This window comes from Salvelinus alpinus, chromosome 23, assembly GCF_045679555.1.
Source record: "Salvelinus alpinus chromosome 23, SLU_Salpinus.1, whole genome shotgun sequence".
Lineage (NCBI taxonomy): Eukaryota > Metazoa > Chordata > Actinopteri > Salmoniformes > Salmonidae > Salvelinus > Salvelinus alpinus.
The window spans coordinates 28,379,025-28,398,268 of record NC_092108.1 but is presented as its reverse complement, the minus strand read 5'-3'; the positions used below and the strand labels follow the sequence as shown (position 1 = coordinate 28,398,268).

At 40.1% G+C, this 19,244-nt stretch overlaps 1 protein-coding gene across 2 annotated transcripts in view; it reads left to right on the top strand.

Annotated features, from left to right (window-relative positions):
- The first annotated feature begins 5,785 nt into the window (after positions 1 to 5,785).
- Positions 5,786 to 19,244, top strand: part of LOC139550725 (contactin-associated protein-like 2) — a 96,554-nt gene continuing 83,095 nt past the window's right edge. For both annotated transcript variants that reach the window (XM_071361823.1, XM_071361822.1), the window contains exon 1: positions 5,786 to 6,249. In XM_071361823.1, the coding sequence (XP_071217924.1) occupies positions 6,168 to 6,249 (82 nt within the window). In that variant the 5' untranslated portion in view covers positions 5,786 to 6,167. The remainder of the gene's footprint in view (positions 6,250 to 19,244) is intronic.

Genomic DNA, 19,244 nt, shown 5'->3' with positions numbered 1-19,244 from the left:
CTATAAAGCACATATTTGTGAAGTGCTGTGGAGACTGTTGTCCTTCTGGCAGGTTCTCCCATCTCAGCCAAGGAACTCTGTAGTTATGCCAGAATGGTCAATGGGTTCTTGGTCACCTCCCTGAGGAGGTTGCTCAGTTTGATCTGACAGCAAGCTTTAGGCAGAGTCTGGTTAGTTCCGTATTTCTTCAATTTTACAATGACCACTATGCTCTTGGAAACTTTCAACACTACAAATAGTTTTATACCCTTCCCCAAATATATGCCTGATCACAATTCTATCTTGGAGTTATAAAAACAATTCCTTGGACTTCATGGTATAGTTTCTGCTCTGACAACTGTGGGACCTTATAAAACAGGTGTGTTTCTTTCTAAATCATGTCCAAACAATTGAATTGGCCACAGGTGGACTCCAATCAAGTTGTAACACTCAATTTGGTGTCATAGCAAAGGGGTGTGAATACTTACACTATCGGTCAAAGTTTTAGAACACCTATTTATTCAAGGGTTTTCTTTATTTTTAGTATTTTCTACATTGTAGAATAATAGTGAAGACATCAAAACTATGAAATAACACATATGGAATCATGTAGTAGCCACAGAATTGTTAAAGATATCCAAATATATTTCATATTTGAGATTCTTCAAAGTAGCCACCCTTTGCCTTGATGACAGCTTTGCACACTCTTGGCATTCTCTCAACCAGCTTCACCTGGAATGCTTTTCCAACAGTCTTAAAGGAGTTCCCACATATACTGAGCACTTGTTGGCTGCTTTTACTTCACTCTGCGGGCCAACTCATCCCAAACCATCTCAATTTGGTTGAGGTCAGGGGATTGTGGTGGCCAGATCATCTGATGCAGCACTCCATCACTCTCCTTCTTGGTAAAATAGCCCGTACACAGCCTGGAGGTGTGTTCGGTGATTGTCCTGTTGAAAAATAAATAATAGTCCCATTAAGCCCAAACCAGATGGGATGGCGTATCGCTGCAGAATGCTGTGGTAGCCATGCTGGTTAAGTTTGTCTTGAATTCTAAATAAATCACAGACAGTGTCACCAGCAAAGCACCCCCACACCATAACACCTCCTCCTCCATGCTTTTTGGGAAATACACATGCAGGGATCATCTGTTCACCCACACCGCGTCTCACGAAGACACAGCAGTTGGAACCAAAAATCTCCAATTTGGACTCCAAATTTCCACCGGTCTAATGTCCATTGCTCGTGTTTCTTGGCCCAAGCAAGTCTCTTCTTATTATTGGTGTCCTTTAGTAGTGTTTTTTTTGCAGCAATTCGACCATGAAGGCCTGATTCACACAGTCTCCTCTGAACAGTTGATGTTGAGATGTGTCTTTTACTTGAACTCTGTGAAGCATTTATTTGGGCTGCAATTTCTAAGGCTGGTAACTCTAATGAAATGATACTCTACAGGTAACTCTGGGTCTTCCTTTCCTGTGGCGGTCCTCATGAGAGTCAGTTTCATCGTAGCGCTTGATGGTTTTTGTGACTGCACTTGAAGAAATTTTCAAAGTTCTTGACATTTTCCGTATTGACCTTCATGTCTTAAAGTAATGATGGACTGCCGTTTCTCTTTGCTAATTTGAGCTGTTCTTGCCGTAATATGGACTTGACCTTTTACCAAATAGGGCTATCTTCTGTATACCACCCCTACCGTACCTTGTCACAGCACAACTGATTGGCTCAAACGCATTCAGAAGGAAAGAAATTCCACAAATTACCTTTTAACAAGGCACACCTGTTAATTGAAATGCATTCCAGGTGACTACCTCATGAAACTGATTGAGGGAATGCCAAGGGTGTGCAAAGCTGTCATCACGGCAAAGGGTGGCGACTTTGAAGAATCTCAAATATAAAATATATTTTGATTTGTTTAACACTTTCTTGGTTACTACATGATGCCATATGTGTTATTCCATAGTTTTGATGTCTTCACTATTATTCTACAATGTAAAAAATAAAGAAAAACCGTTGAATGAGTGGGTGTTCTAAAATCTTTGACCGGTAGTGTATGTAAATTCGATTTCAGTATTTCATTATCAATACATTTGCAAACATTTCTAAAAGCATGTTTTCACTTTGTCATTATGGGGTGTTGTGTGTAGATGGTTGAGAAAACAACAATTTAATTAATTTTGATTTCAGGCTTAACACAACACAATGTGGAATATGTGAAGGGGTATGAATACTTTCTGAAGGCACTTTATGCTCATATTTAATTTAATCACCTAATTTCTATATTTTATAAAAAATTATAATACAAAAAAGTATTATATTTGTGTCCACATTAAATTATAAAAGTTGATTGTGATTTAAATAAAGGGAAAAGGGGTTCCTGGTAATTAAGAGTAGTAAGAGACTGAGTTGAAACAATGGAGTATCCACAGATGTGGGAGTGGTGTCATTGTAACGCTCTGTTGCAGGCGGATTTTTATTTTTTTATTGTTTGTTTCAATATCTGTGTTTTTGCATGTACATTGATTGTTTTTTATCTTATGCTACACAATGACATGTAACATGCATTTTCCTAAACTAATCTAATCTGTAAGTGGTTGGATTTATTGCAACTGTTACTGAGAAGGCTGTTCCAGTTTACATGATGTAGGTAGTCTCTAACAACAATACTCTCCTTCGTGCTCTGACATTCTAAATGTAAATTGTGGGTGATGTAAAATTGCTCTACAATCCCGAGTGGCGCAGTGGTCTAAGGCACTGCATCTCAGTGCTAGAGGCATCACTACAGACCCTGGTTCGATTCTAGGCTGTATCACAACCGGCCGTGATTGGGAGTCCCATAGGGCGGCACACAATTGGCCCAGCGTCGTCTGGGTTAGGGTTTGGCCGGGGTAGGACGTCATTGTAAATAAGAATTTGTTCTTAAATGACTTGCCTAGTTAAATAAAGGTTCAATATATACAGTGGGGAGAACAAGTATTTGATAACCTGCAAAATCGGCAGTGTTTCCTACTTACAAAGCATGTAGAGGTCTGTAATTTTTATCATAGGTACACTTCAACTGTGAGAGACGGAATCTAAAAAAAATCCAGAAAATCACATTGTATGATTTTTAAGTAATTAATTTGCATTTTATTGCATGACATAAGTATTTGATCACCTACCAACCAGTAAGAATTCCGGCTCTCACAGACCTGTTAGTTTTTCTTTAAGAAGCCCTCCTGTTCTCCACTCATTACCTGTATTAACTGCACCTGTTTGAACTCGTTACCTGTATAAAAGACACCTGTCCACACACTCAATCAAACAGACTCCAACCTCTCCACAATGGCCAAGACCAGAGAGCTGTGTAAGGACATCAGGGATAAAATTGTAGACCTGCACAAGGCTGGGATGGGCTACAGGACAATAGGCAAGCAGCTTGGTGAGAAGGCAACAACTGTTGGCGCAATTATTAGAAAATGGAAGAAGTTCAAGATGACGGTCAATCACCCTCGGTCTGGGGCTCCATGCAAGATCTCACCTCGTGGGGCATCAATGATCATGAGGAAGGTGAGGGATCAGCCCAGAACTACACGGCAGGACCTGGTCAATGACCTGAAGAGAGCTGGGACCACAGTCTCAAAGAAAACCATTAGTTACACACTACGCCATCATGGATTAAAATCCTGCAGCGCACTCAAGGTCCCCCTGCTCAAGCCAGCGCATGTCCAGGCCCGTCTGAAGTTTGCCAATGACCATCTGGATGATCCAGAAGAGGAATGGGAGAAGGTCATGTGGTCTGATGAGACAAAAATAGAGCTTTTTGGTCTAAACTCCACTCGCTGTGTTTGGAGGAAGAAGAAGGATGAGTACAACCCCAAGAACACCATCCCAACCGTGAAGCATGGAGGTGGAAACATCATACTTTGGGGATGCTTTTCTGCAAAGGGGACAGGACGACTGCACGACTGCACCGTATTGAGGGGAGGATGGATGGGGCCATGTATCGCGAGATCTTGGCCAACAACCTCCTTCCCTCAGTAAGAGCATTGAAGATGGGTCGTGGCTGGGTCTTCCAGCATGACAACAACCCGAAACACACAGCCAGGACAACTAAGGAGTGGCTCCGTAAGAAGCATCTCAAGGTCCTGGAGTGGCCTAGCCAGTCTCCAGACCTGAACCCAATAGAAAATCTTTGGAGGGAGCTGAAAGTCCGTATTTCCCAGCGACAGCCCCGAAACCTGAAGGATCTGGAGAAGGTCTGTATGGAGGAGTGGGCCAAAATCCCTGCTGCAGTGTGTGCAAACCTGGTCAAGAACCACAGGAAACGTATGATCTCTGTAATTGCAAACAAAGGTTTCTGTACCAAATATTAAGTTCTGCTTTTCTGATGTATCAAATACTTCTGTCATGCAATAAAATGCAAATGAATTACTTAAAAATCATACAATGTGATTTTCTGGAGTTTTGTTTTAGATTCCGTCTCTCACAGTTGAAGTGTACCTATGATAAAAATTACAGACCTCTACATGCTTTGTAAGTAGGAAAACCTGCAAAATCGGCAGTGTATCAAATACTTGTTCTCCCCACTGTATATATATTTTTTTAAATGGATAGGACTACAGATTGGTTTCTACTAGTTACCACAGACACAAAGTCAAAATTTACTATAGTAAATATTCATGAAAACAACAATTTTATTTTTGGTCTTAATTTAAGATGAGGATTAGGCATAAAGTTAGCATTGTGGTTAGGTTTATAATCACATTTTAAGAAGAGACATTTAGAAATAGGCAGGGTTATTCTTTTTTCAACTCTTCAATCTCTGTCAAGTTGGTTGTTGATCATTGCTTAAATACCATTTTCAAGTCTTGCCACAGATTTTCAAGACAATTTAAGCAAAACTGTAACTTGGCCAATCAGGAACATTCAATGTCGTCTTGGTAAGCATCTCAAGTGTATATTTGGCCTTGTCTTTTAGGTTATTGTCCTGCTGAAAAGTGAATTTGTCTCCCAGTGTCTGTTGGAAACAAGGGTTTCCTCTAGGGTTTTGCCTGCGTTTACCTCTATTCCGATCATTTTTATCCCCCCCAAAAAACTTCCTAGTCCTTGCCGATGACGATCATATCCATAACATGATGCAGCCACCACCATGCTTGAACACATGTAGTGTGGTACTCAGTGATGTGTTGGATTGGATTTATCCCAAACATAACACTTTTTATTCAGGACATAAAGTAAATTTCTTTGCCACATTTTTTGCAGTATTTCTTTAGTGCCTTATTGCAAATAGGATGCATATTTTGGAATATTTTTTATTCTGTACAGGCTTCCTTCTTTTCACACTGTAATTTATGTTATTATTGTGGAGTAACAACAATGTTTTTGATCTATCCTCTGATCTTCTCATTACAGCCATTGAATTCTTAACTGTTTTAAAATCAGGCAATGGCAATGTAACCCCCAATATAGTGTTGTTTGACTCCAGAGGAGTTGAATTAACTCTTGCGATTATATTGTGAGTAAACATTACTCTAAATAATTAACTCTAGAATAGGCCTACTGAACAACACTGCAAAAAGTTAAAGAAGTAACAATTATTTTTCATTTAATACTGTACAGAGTGAAACGTAATGATGCAACACTAAATGGAGCACATACAACTCTGAAAATATAACTATGTATGCTTTACTCTTTTAGACTTGGACCAAATGTTATATGTGGCAGAGTAAAATGTTCTCCGCCTTAATTTTATTTCACCGACGCGTGTCCCCTTGTGTACGTTTGGTGGACTGTACCATCACCGAAATAAAGGGGAACAGCAAGACAATTTCCAATTCAGTACCTGGACAGCGGCGACTCTGTTTGTCCGGTCATAATTAGCAAGCGAGTTTCCGTCAATGCAGTTAGAGCTAATGAGGCAGTGCAGTGAAAAAACATGGTTCGTGAGGATATTCTTTGAAAAAGAGGACCGTTTTTGTCAAGTGTTTAGTTTTGCTGGGTGACACTAGAGGTAGCGAATAATGTGCACCAGCGAGTAAGCGAGCCATTGCTTGGTAGCAGCCACTTACGATATAGCTAATAAAGCCCTATCTGGATAACTGTCATCAGCTTGCTTCCGCCTAGAGAGGCGGGTTACTATACGAAACATCCATAGGCAACGGAAAACAACAACTTGCCACAATATTCTTTGTTTCAAGGTCTAATTGAAGATGCTTCCTGGACCGGAGCTAACATTACTGCTCTGGATCTTCAGTTGCATCAGCAGCCTCAGCTCAGCATCTTCAACATCCAGTAAGTAGGCTAACACACACTGTATGATATGTCCTGAGCTTCGTTGCTTTGTGTCCGTCTTGTGCAGGACAAGGACCAGGGCATTCATTGCAGGCTGAGTGTTATGCGTCAAAGTGTTTAACACTTCGGCATCAGACCTGCTTGGAACACATGGCAGTAGAAGAATACCGGTGTTTTCAGTGCTTATAACGGATAATCGTCTGTTATTGTATTTATTTATGGGGATGGGGCTATGCTGCTTATTAGGCTACATTTGACCTGACTCCTTGTGTCGTTCGTAGATCCAATAGTTGATTCTGAATGGCAGGCTACAGTATAGGCTACGTTTGGTCTGTGTCAAAATAATCTCCCTTGATAGATGTTTCTGCAGTTTTGTGCACTGCAATATAGTTTATTTTTTACTGAAGGCACATTTAAGTCTCCAAAAAGTTTAAACGGTATAGATCAGAACACCTACTGTCGTTTTATTCTGTGATAAGTCATGAGTTAATTAAGCCTAATATTTAACGTGCATACACACATATGAAGGATAGCTATCGTAACAGCATGTGTTTTAGGAAGTTCTCCTTGCGTGCTTTACTCTTTATTGCTAAACTAGTCTAAGCCAACATAGCAGGCATAAAATAAACTGGATTGACACAGCTGTATTGATGGCTGGGTGAGAGTGCTGGTCCCATGTGACATTAACTTTAAATGGAACTGTTAAACATTAAGATCTGTACAAGCAAAGTCATTATTTAACCAATATATCTATACTGAATAAAAATATAAATGCAACATGTAAAGTGTTGGTCCCATGTTTCATGAGCTGAAATAACCTGTTTCTCTCAAAATTTGTGCACAAATTTGTATAAATTCCTGTTAGCGAGCATTTCTTCATTGCCAAGATAATCCATCCACTTGACAGGTGTGGCATATCAAGAAGCTGATTAAACAGGTGCACCTTGTGCTGGGGACAATAAAAGGCCACTCTAAAATGTGCAGTTTTGTAACACAACACAATGCCATAGATGTCTCAAGTTTTGAGGGAGCAGGAAATTGGCATGCTGACTGCAGAAATGTCCACCAGACCTGTTGCCAGAGAATTTAATGTTCATTTCTCTACCATAAGATGCCTCCAACATCGTTTTAGAGAATTTGGCAGTACCTCCAACTGGCCTCACAACCGCAGACCACGTGTAACTATGCTAGCCCAGGACCTCTACATCCGGCTTCTTCAACAACGGGATCGTCTGTGCCTAGCCACCCTGACAGCTGATGAAACTGAGGAGTATTTCTGTCTGTAATAAAGCCCTTTTGTCGGGTAAAATTAATTCTGATTGGCTGGGCCTGGCTCTCAAGTGGATGGGCCTGGCTCTCAAGTGGATGGGCCTGGCTCCCAAATGGGTGGGCATATGCCTTCCCAGGCCCACCATGGCTGCACCCCTGCCCAATCATGTGAAATCCATAGATAAGGGCCTAATGAATTTATTTCAATTGACTGATTTCCTTATATAAACTGAACATCGTTAAAATCGTTGAAATTGTTGCATGTGGCATTTATATTTTTGTTCAGTATATTTTGTGTGTGGATGTGTCTGTTTACACATGTACATGTGCAAGAGAGACATTAAGATGCCCTGAAATGAGAGCATAGAAGTCACAGGACAGCAGTAAAAACAGACAACCAGATCAACTGAAATAAAACAAAAAATAGATCACATAACTCAGTGATATTTGGCACTACATTTGGCTATTTAACAGACAATACATAGTGGTGTATGTCTTCGCCACACACCCCTCCCCTTCTTCTTGTCTCAACATTTTTTATTATACACAAGATACTTTATCTTCATGCTTTTCACTGACAGCTGCAACTCAATAATAAGCTAGTCCTACATTTGCCGCATGCGCTGCCCAAGGGGTCTGAATACTTTCCGAATGCACTGTAGACAGGAGTAATTAGGAATTTTGGCAAATGTATTTCCCTATTGGAGGCGCCACCTATGCCTGTCTGTAATGCTTGGCCTTAGTGTAACGGTAACCCATGATCATATTTGAGGAACAGAGGAAGGGGTATTACATGTAATTTCTGTCATACTCTATAACTGCCAATAGTCTGCTAAGAGGGAAAGATGATTAGCTCCTCCAAATTAAGCCATAACAATCTCTGTCACTGTCATTTCTGTCTATTCAAGAGGTTGTGTACATTGTGGTAAAGTGTTCAGACGTTATGCCCTCGCCATTCATTCAGTGCGCGAAATAAGTTTGTTTCAGTGGCAAACTATCTTATCATCATGCCTGATAGAAAACTGAGAAACACACAGACAAATTAGAAAAACTATGCCCAAACTCAGTGAACACAGCCTGACCATTGACACGACTTCACAGGCAGAGCTGACTGCAGGCTGAGTTCACTGAGGTAGTGACCTCACTAACACTGTGTGATAACTCTTGCCACACCATAAGGATACATTTTTCTTAACTCCAAATATACACTTCTTGTTGTTGTTATCATTATCATCATAACTTGCGTTTGCAATGTTCTTTCAGTTTTCATAAATTAAACGGAGGGAGAGTTTGTGTGTTTGTGCCTATTAGAGCTACTAAACACATTATTTAATTGCTTTCCTCCAGCCTGCACTGACCTTTCACTATTTGTATGAGTGGAGAGGCAGAAAGTTTAGATTTAATGAAGGTTGGATTTCACCATTCTGAACGTCTCAGATCAGATTAAGCTGTAACTACCTGGTTACCTTATCTACATATTTATACCGATTGTGTTCGACTAGATAAACATTGAAAGCCAAACTTCTATGGAAATATTATTGGATTTCAATTGTAGTGGTTTCCCTGACAGATTATCATGTTATTTAAGTGACTTACGTGGTTAAATAAGGGTTAGTAAATTAACATGGTAAAACCAGATTAGTTATTTTGCTAGTACCTTGTGTCAGTAGCTATATTTCCATTAATTTGTCCAGTTATTTTTTTTCGACATTTAGAAAGTTTGCATAGAACATAGATGCGACATTTACATTTAACTATCTTGTCAGTAAAAACAGCTGGACGTAATGACGTCACACCTAAAAAGACCACTTTCGCAAAAACGTAGTGTCAAATAAAAATGTAGTGGTTGAAGTGTTTCCTTTACTCATTAAGGCAAATTGTGCATTAATAAATTGGCGACAGCCTGTGTGCCCTCCCACCTATCTGTTTCATGTCTCAGGTAGCCCACGAAAGCCAGCATGGGTAGAATACAACAATTTACTAATATTTGCCATATGTTCTAATAATTCTCCTGTGCCAACGTATCGCCACGGTTCGTGCCATGGTGAAACTTACACTCCTGTAGATCTGAAATAATTGGATGGTGAACCTTGCCAGCCAACCAGAAGAGCAAGGCGATGCAATTCAGGCATTCTTGAAAGTCAGGACAATCCTTGTCCTGCAAAGAAAACATAATTTTTGTAGTTTTATTTTGCAAGCAGTAGACATTTGGATTGAAATGTGGAGTGGAGGTTTATAGTTGTGGTGACATCACGTGCCCGCGCACCTTAAAAATGATTTGGAAATCATAATTTATTCACATTTGTCGCAATAAAGAAAGTTACAAATCCATCCATGTCGAACAGATAAAAATGTACATCTTTAGAAAATGTATCCTGTATCTGCTGTTTCCAATACACAACGCAATTCTTTTTGCAACATTGCTTTTGTAAAATAAACCTGGGTCAATGGAAACCTGCCTAATGAGAAGGGAAGCCAGGAGCCAATCACCCTTGACTTCCATTGATGTCTCTGTGTTGACCTGACCTTTTGGTATTTGTAGTGACTGGGACATAAAGACCGACTCATTGTGGCCACGTGTCACATTCGTGTGTCAATGATTTCCTACAGTAAGATTCCATTTAAAGGTCATGAACAGTCAAAATCATGTTTCATGAAATTGGTTATTTGAAGGAAACCAGATCAAAGTATGATAACCAAAGTATGAAAAATGAATGTTACTGTGAAGTTACTGGTCCCCTCCCCCATGTCAAACGCTTGGATTCATTATTAAGAGGACAAGGTGACATCACCTTAACTCTCATTTTAATACACCAATTGTAACATGATATTCTCTTACCTAATTTAAATAAGTACTGCCTTGTAACCAACATTGGAGAAGGCGTGTTTGCAGAGGGGTGTGGTTTATATACTAGCTAGATAGCAACTCTACTGGTGCCAAAATTTGACTGTAGGGGGTCGGCAAATATAATTCAAAGTTTACCCTATTCATCTATGGCAAAGATACTTATAAAGTGTTGTTTCCATTTTTCATGAGCTAAAATAAATGATCCCAGAAAAAGGGTTAGTCCCATATTTACCTCCTTAGTTTACAGGCAATGGGGCCACACTCAAATGGGTGCTGAGGAGTATTTCTGTCTGTAATAAAGCCCTTTTGTGGAGAAAAATTCTGATTGGCTGGGCCTGGTTCCCCAGTGGGAACCAACCCATGGCTGTGCTCCTGCCCACTATGTGAAATCCATAGATTAGGGCCTAATTAATTAATTTCAATTGACTGATTTCCTTCTATGAACTGTAACTAAGTAAAATCTTTGAAATTATTGCATGTTGCATTTATATTTTTATTCAGTATATATGTTTCTCCTTTCATCTGTGTCGGGTGTTAGCTAGTTACTGGCTAGCTAGGTCTTCAGACAGCATTGAACAAAAGGGGGGGGGGGGGGGGTTGTTCAAAACTTTGATGCAGTTGTCAAGTCAATATCTGTCAATGCTGCTGTGAACCGCATCACAAGAGACATGTAAAAAAAAAAAAGAAATGAAAATAATGAGATCATAGGTGCAATTTCAGTGTTGTTTGAGTTGCTTTGTGTATCACCAAATTAGCCTGAGATGATTTTACTGTATTGCAACCAAGTTGCTTGACATAGACGTTTCAAAGAGCTGGTCAGTCAAGGCAAGCTCATGAATATAAGTTCTCCACCCACTCAGCCTGTCTTTTCAAACTTCCTGGTAGTTAGCCATTAGTGAAAAAGTACTTTTCAGAATGACTGTTCAGGACCTTTAAAAAAGTGGATTGATCAATAAAAAATGCAATGTATAGTTTAAATTCTTTATTTTTCATTTTTCAAATTAAATCTTAGAACTAATCGCTTTATTCATCAGACTCAATGTACTTTCCCTGGCTAAAGGATTTAAATAAATCTAAATCTGAGTAGTACAATTTGGCCAATTAAATAAGTAAATCCAATTGAAAAATGAACCTAGTCAACCCTCACTAAGGTAGCGCAAAGACCTGCATAGAGAAGCCATAGGGAATAGACCAAAACAAAATCAGGTCTCTCTTTAGTTCACCAAACAAACTATAAAAACAAATGAATCATGCATATTTGAGGCATAAATACCTGCAATGGACTGTACAATAAACATATGGCACAAAAGAGGATTATTACTGTCTGAAAGAGAGACTACTCCTTACAAATGCTGTATGGATTTTATACTTGTGTCCAGTGACCCTAAATAACTAAATGTTAACAATAATATTGAACTGAAGCTGCTGTGTGGGTCATGTAAGTAGGGGAATAATGATTGCGTCTCCAGATAATAATCTTGCTGCATATCCCCTTTTGAGAATGAACCTCTAGATTGGTGTTTTTTTGTTAGGCAAATGATAAAGCTCATTAAGATTCTGGACACCTGCCACCATCATTTGTCAAACCATGTGACGACCCTTACCGTGATCCTCCCCCCATTCTCCAAGATCCTCCTTTTGTTCACTCTTGGTGAACACCTCCAGAACAAAGACCTGCCCAAAATCAGCTCCCAAAATAACAATACCACAATAAAAACACATTAAATCTCTAGTAAAATATGACCGTTATTCCACTGTCACTGAACATATGGAGACAGCTTGGCCTCTAAACATGCATATCTGAAATTATTTACACATTTATCACATTGTTGTTTGCATTTGGATTGAGATGGGGGGTTAAAACCGTAGGAAACACACTCCCAGTCACAATGTCTTGCCATGGCTCATTGCTGGTCATAACTCTGTGTGTGATTGTGAAGTGAATCATTGGGGTTTCTGAGTCCCAGCAAGAGGAGATTAAAAAGGAAGCACTCATGCACCAGCTTTCAGGCAGCAGACCTCCCCGCGGATCACCAGCTTTTGACAGACCATGTTTTCGTAAAAAATCTGTATTCATTTGTGAGCAGTGCGGGCAGATGCTGTGTTCAGTATGATTGGGTCGAACAAAGAGAGGGAGCCGAGGAGGGAGCTATTCAAAGCCTAGCTCAGTCATTACCACTTGATGGGGCTGTGGGTTGGAGAGGCATAATTGACAGCGTTCACAACAAAAGTAATCACCCGTATTAACTCACAACATATGGAGTGTCAGTCAGTCAGACTCCCAAGATGACTCCCAAACACTGAAATCTGAGATTAAAATCAAAACTTTTTAACATCATCATTTTAGGGAGGTTGTAAAAAAATATATGTTTATTGTAATTAGCTCCAGTTGAGTTAGCTACATAGTGGAAATTGAATAGCTTTGTTTACCACAAGCTTCAGGGGCTTAACTTAAAGCCATCTCCTGCTGTGAATAGAGTTATCCAAAAACATGGCCTTGTACGAAATCCATTATCAAATATAGCATGCACAATGATGTTGAACTGTAGCTGCTGTGTTCAGTATGATTGGGTCCGTATTAAACATGATCCTGTTTGGAACATTGTATCTATGCTACGGTGGGGATAGTTGAGTGCGTTAGTGTGGCCCCATTGCCTCTAAACTAAGGAGGTACATATGGGACTAACCATGTCTCTGACACAGATCTTTAGGCACAGAACTCTTTAAAGCAACTGCTCTGGTTTACTGTTAAACAAAAACCTGTCATTAATTACAGCCCCCTTTTTATTGCACATTTTAAACCAAATGTTTTTCATACTGTAGCAGCAGCATAGTAGTTTAATGTGATGCATAAGTGGGCTATTTTTTCTATTCTTGTGTGTTAATAGATAGTTAAATTATGCATACAGATAATTGTATGATAAGATGGTAATTATAGTTTGAATTTATTTTGGAGTTCACATCTAGTATGGGATGGGGGGCAAAATAAATGATAACTGAAAGAAAACATTGAGCTTGCAAGACGGGGGTTCCCAAACTTTTTAACTCAGGCCCACCTTCCAGTATTGGGGAACATCCCACACCCGCCACGTTCATGACACAAACTGTTATCATGCCTCTTGTTGGTGGAGAGAAAAGTTTTACAGCTTTACTTGTAAGCTTATTTCCTGCAATTCTACACATTTTGTCATGGAGTGCAGAGAAAATTATGCAGTTTTAAAGCCAATTTTCTTGCAATTCTATACATTTTGCCATGTCTGTGTGTTCATGTGATATTTGAATGACTCAAACACGACTCAAACAAAATCTATGGTCCCCCGTGCCGATCCCCCCCTGCGCCCCACAGTTCGGGAACCACTGGTCTGAGATACTTAATGAGATGATTGTACTTGGTATAAACCTTGTCATATTTCTCTATTTAAATTAGCTTTTTGATTCCCCTCTCCTCATATCCATTCAGACTCATATTCACTGATATCTCCCCCTGCATTACTATCGAGGAAATCATATTAAGTTTAGACCCACCCAATTTATGTCTGCGATATTAACAGAATTATTTTCCTCGTTATTCCAGTTCTTAGAAGGCATCCATTATTGATCAATGTCACATCCATTTCTTTGACAGAATATCACCCGTAAATCAAATCAAATTCTATTTGTCACAAACACATATTTAGCTGATGTTATTGCAGGTGTAGCGAAATGCTTGTGTTCCTAGCTCCAACAGTGCAGTAATATCTAACAATTCACAATACACACACATCTAAATTAAAAGAATGGAATTAAGAAATATATAAATATTAGACGAGCAATGTCGTAGTGGCATTGACTAAAATACAGTAGAATAGAATACAGCATATACATATGAAATGAGTATGGTAGTATGTAAACATTCAAGTGACCAGTGATTCCACGTCTATGTACACTGCTCAAAAAAATAAAGGGAACACTTAAACACAATGTAACTCCAAGTCAATCACACTTCTGTGAAATCAAACTGTCCACTTAGGAAGCAACACTGATTGACAATAAATTTCACATGCTGTTGTGCAAATGGGATAGACAACAGGTGGAAATTATAGGCAATTAGCAAGACACCCCCAATAAAGGAGTGGTTCTGCAGGTGGTGACCACAGACCACTTCTCAGTTCCTATGCTTCCTGACTGATGTTTTGGTCACTTTTGAATGCTGGCAGTGCTTTCACTCTAGTGGTAGCATGAGAAAGAGTCTACAACCCACACAAGTGGCTCAGGTAGTGCAGCTCATCCAGGATGGCACATCAATGCGAGCTGTGGCAAGAAGGTTTGCTGTGTCTGTCAGCGTAGTGTCCAGAGCATGGAGGCGCTACCAGGAGACAGGCCAGTACATCAGGAGATGTGGAGGAGGCCGTAGGAGGGCAACAACCCAGCAGCAGGACCGCTACCTCCGCCTTTGTGCAAGGAGGAGCAGGAGGAGCACTGCCAGAGCCCTGCAAAATGACCTCCAGCAGGCCACAAATGTGCATGTGTCTGCTCAAACGGTCAGAAACAGACTCCATGAGGGTGGTATGAGGGCCCGATGTCCACAGGTGGGGGTTGTGCTTACAGCCCAACACCGTGCAGGACGTTTGGCATTTGCCAGAGAACACAGAGTCTGGAGACGCCGTGGAGAACGTTCTGCTACATCCTCCAGCATGACCGGTTTGGCGGTGGGTCAGTCATGGTGTGGGGTGGCATTTCTTTGGGGGGCCGCACAGCCCTCCATGTGCTCGCCAGAGGTAGCCTGACTGCCATTAGGTACCGAGATGAGATCCTCAGACCCCTTGTGAGACCATATGCTGGTGCGGTTGGCCCTGGGTTCCTCCTAATGCAAGACAATGCTAGACCTCATGTGGCTGGAGTGTGTCAGCAGTTCCTGCAAGAGGAAGGCATTGATGCTATGGACTGGCCCGCCCGTTCCCCAGACCTGAATACAATTGAGCACATCTGGGACATGTCTCGCTCCATCCACCAACGCCACGTTGCACCACAGACTGTCCAGGAGTTGGCGGATGCTTTAGTCCAGGTCTGAGAGGAGATCCCTCAGGAGACCATCCGCCACCTCATCAGGAGCATGCCCAGGCATTGTAGGGAGGTCATACAGGCACGTGGAGGCCACACACACTACTGAGCCTCATTTTGACTTGTTTTAAGGACATTACATCAAAGTTGGATCAGCCTGTAGTGTGGTTTTCCACTTTAATTTTGAGTGTGACTCCAAATCCAGACCTCCATGGGTTGATACATTTGATTTCCATTGATCATTTTTGTGTGATTTTGTTGTCAGCACATTCAACTATGTAAAGAAAAAAGTATTTCATAAGAATATTTCATTCATTCAGATCTAGGATGTGTTATTTTAGTGTTCCCTTTATTTTTTTGAGCAGTGTATATAGGGTGCAGCCTCTAAGGTGCAGGGTTGAGTAACTGGTAGCCGGCTAGTGATGGCTATTTAACAGTCTGATGGCCTTGAGATTGAAAAACAGCTTCTGTCTCTCAGTCCCAGCTTTGTACTGTACCTGTACTGACCTTGCCTTCTGGATGATAGCGGGGTGAACAGGCCGTTGCTCAGGTGGTTGATGTCCTTGATCTTTTTGGCCTTCCTGTGACATCGGGGGCTGTAGGTGACCTGGAGGGCAGGCAGTGTGCCACGTTAGTGGTTTATGTCCTTATGGAAGTACTGTACATGAGATGTTACCTATACCTCATGTCATATGGACAAATTTGAACTCCTTGGCAGAAGAATTGGCCTCATCAACTCAAAGTATACATTCCAACAACTGTAGGTACAGTATCTATATAGCAGCAGTTACTGAATTCAGATGTTACAAATATATTACCACTCCTGCAAATAAAGTCCGGTGTCTAAATTGGCAATGATCGAGTGGTGTTTGTGCATCTAGCGTTGTGGTGTTAAGGAGCAGCATCTTGAGAGTTATTTAAACACTCAAAAATACCCATTTGCTTTGAAGGACAGCAGTAGGTGGAAGGAGCGTGTTTAATTTGATGCTTGGTTACTCTCTGCAAATCTCACAGGGATGGCTTCTGAAAGCTTTTTGCTTTTGTTCAAACTAATCTAAAAAGGAAAGGAAATGTAAATATGTCAATTTGACTGACATGTAACAGAGCAATATGTCATTTGAAGCAGAATTGCTCCACCGTGAATAAAAATGTGTCAAATTGTGATTTGCTGCCACATTTCAATTTGGTATCCCTGTTCTCTGATGTTTTAATGTGTTCTACAATACAGTTCAACATTCAAACATCACGCTATCAAACTTCCCAGCAGAATAAATTATTTGGCTTCTATAATTTTCCGCTCAGAGAGCTAAGACTTGGTGCTCAATGAGTAGTAGCTAATTCATTATCACAGCAGAATGAAAGTACAGTAATGGTCCCACTGAGAATAATTATTCTTAGAGCTTCATTTGCTGATATAGTGAATTAAATCTGCTCCAACACTTTCTTTTTCTACTTTTATATTAATCCTGTGAGCAAGTGTCCTTGCGACACTCATCGGCTTTGCAGGGGTGTATTGTCTGCACGTGTGGCATCATTGCGCCATTCACTCATTGTTGAAAAATAACAGGGAAGAGAAGGACAGAAGCCTATAGACAGCTAATTTCAACTCTCGCCCTCTCTGGAATACCATCAATACAATAGCTCCCTAGTTTGACTCAGGAAAATCTTTGAACAAGGTCAATATACATAGCCTATGTACCGCTGCATAGATCCATATCATTGAACACATACATTGGAGGCGACAAAACATGCCATTCCATTAGTTTAAGCGGAGGCCATGCTCCAATAATAGCTCAGCTGCAGCCACAGCTTTGGCTGTGCTAATAAGGCCCAGAAAGTCAGAAGCTCCACAGTGACATATTGAATCTAACCCATGACTTATGCACTGGTATAAAAAGTACCCAATTGTCATACTTGAGTAAAGGTAAAGATACAGTACCTTAATAAAAAAAATACTCAAGTAAAAGTGTAAGTCACCCAGTAAAATACTACGTAAGTCAAAGTATTTCATTTTAAATATACTTAAGTATCAAAGTAAATGTAATTGCAAAAATATACTTAAGTATCAAATGTAAAAGTATAAATCATTTCAAATTCCTTGTATTAAGCAAACCAGACAGCACTATTTTCTAGTAAGAAAAAGATGAGCTATATGGATAGCCAGGGGCACACTCCAACAATTTACAAAGCATGCGTTTAGTGAGACAGTCAGATCAGCGGGAGTAGGGATGACCATGGATGTTCTCTTGATAAGTGCATGAACTGGACCCTTGTCCTGTCCTGCATTTAAAATGTAACAAGTACTTTACAACACAGTACTTGTGTTCCGGTGTTATACTATTGTCTAAATACTGTAGTATTACTATATTTATTTACTATTCACTGTAGTGTTTCTGCAGACTTTACTATAGTGTTTTTGCTGATATGACTAGTATACTGCAGTATTGTTTTTATGAAAATTGCTAGTATACTGCATTATTTACTGTAGTGTTTTTGCAGACTAAGGGGTGCTTCTATACATTCCCTGCATGTCCTCCCCTAATAAGGGTTCCGAGGGAAACACTGACAAAACCTCTGGTTCCTATCCTGTCACTCAATATTCTTTTGTTACGATTGAGGTTTAGGGGAGAGTTCTGGTGATACCCATCTACTGTGGGACTCCAGTTAAAGAGCAGGGAGAGGCAGTAATGCAGTTCAGTTTGAGGCTTTATAGATTCAGGCACTGAGATGATACATGGAATGATTGACAGTTGAGACTTGTCTTGAGACTTGGTTGGCTTTGTATGGAGTATGGTTGATCTAAAAAGGAGAAACAGCAAGGTACAAATAACATGCCATAACAGCAATGAACATACATCATTAATTGTCCATTAATGTCAATAATCAATGACAATATGCAATAAGCATATACATTTGGGAAACTATGCATAAATATAACAGCAGTAAACAATTAACTTCAGAAGGGGGTGCAGTGGCATGCTGCATGTTAGGCCGAAGTTATACAGTAGCAGGATAATTTAATCAATGGCTACATGCATAGCATAACAAACAATATAAAGCTAACAAAAGTAGCAAGCATAGCCATAAATCACGCCAAATTAGCATAACTAAAGGCAATGCACAAAATGTGCAAAAAACTTAAGCATGTGTCTATTAACACTACAAGTACCAAAGAGAACAGAACAGTCAATTGAAAATAACTGTTTGACTGAGCTGTTAGCATTTCGCTGCCATTAGTGGCCGATATCAACTATACAAAACAAACAATGGCGAGAGAGTCCTCTTTTATAAGATAAAAGGCTTGTACTCACATTTCGATGACACGTACTGGTTGTTCTTTGTGAGAGTTGTTTGTCGCGCTCAACTACTCAGCTCTGTCTGAGTGAAGGACCCGGATTGAAAAGAAGCACCTTCGAACATGCCCGTATAAATACCTTGCCATAGAGTTTTATAGAGTGCCCTCTGTCCTCCTGTGACTATAGAGATGGTTAAGGGCACACCTGCCACGAATGCCCTCCCCCACATTAATGTCACAGAGAAAGGAATTCTGTACAAAGATTAAAAACCAACCGGCAGTTCATTTTGGCTTTACCAGTATAAATAATCAACAATCACCAGACAACCAATAATACATATCCAGATAGTGGCTAGCTCGACTTTTTTATTTTTTTAACTATGCAATCATACAATCATAAATATGCAAAGTATTTTAAATTATCCTCTTTCATGAAATGATATGTGACTTGAAGTCCTAAGTGTTTATGATTGTCTGAGTAGAGCAAGGTGTTGTCTGGTCCCTTGCATTGCTTAGAACTGTTGACCCAACTCAATAGGTGGT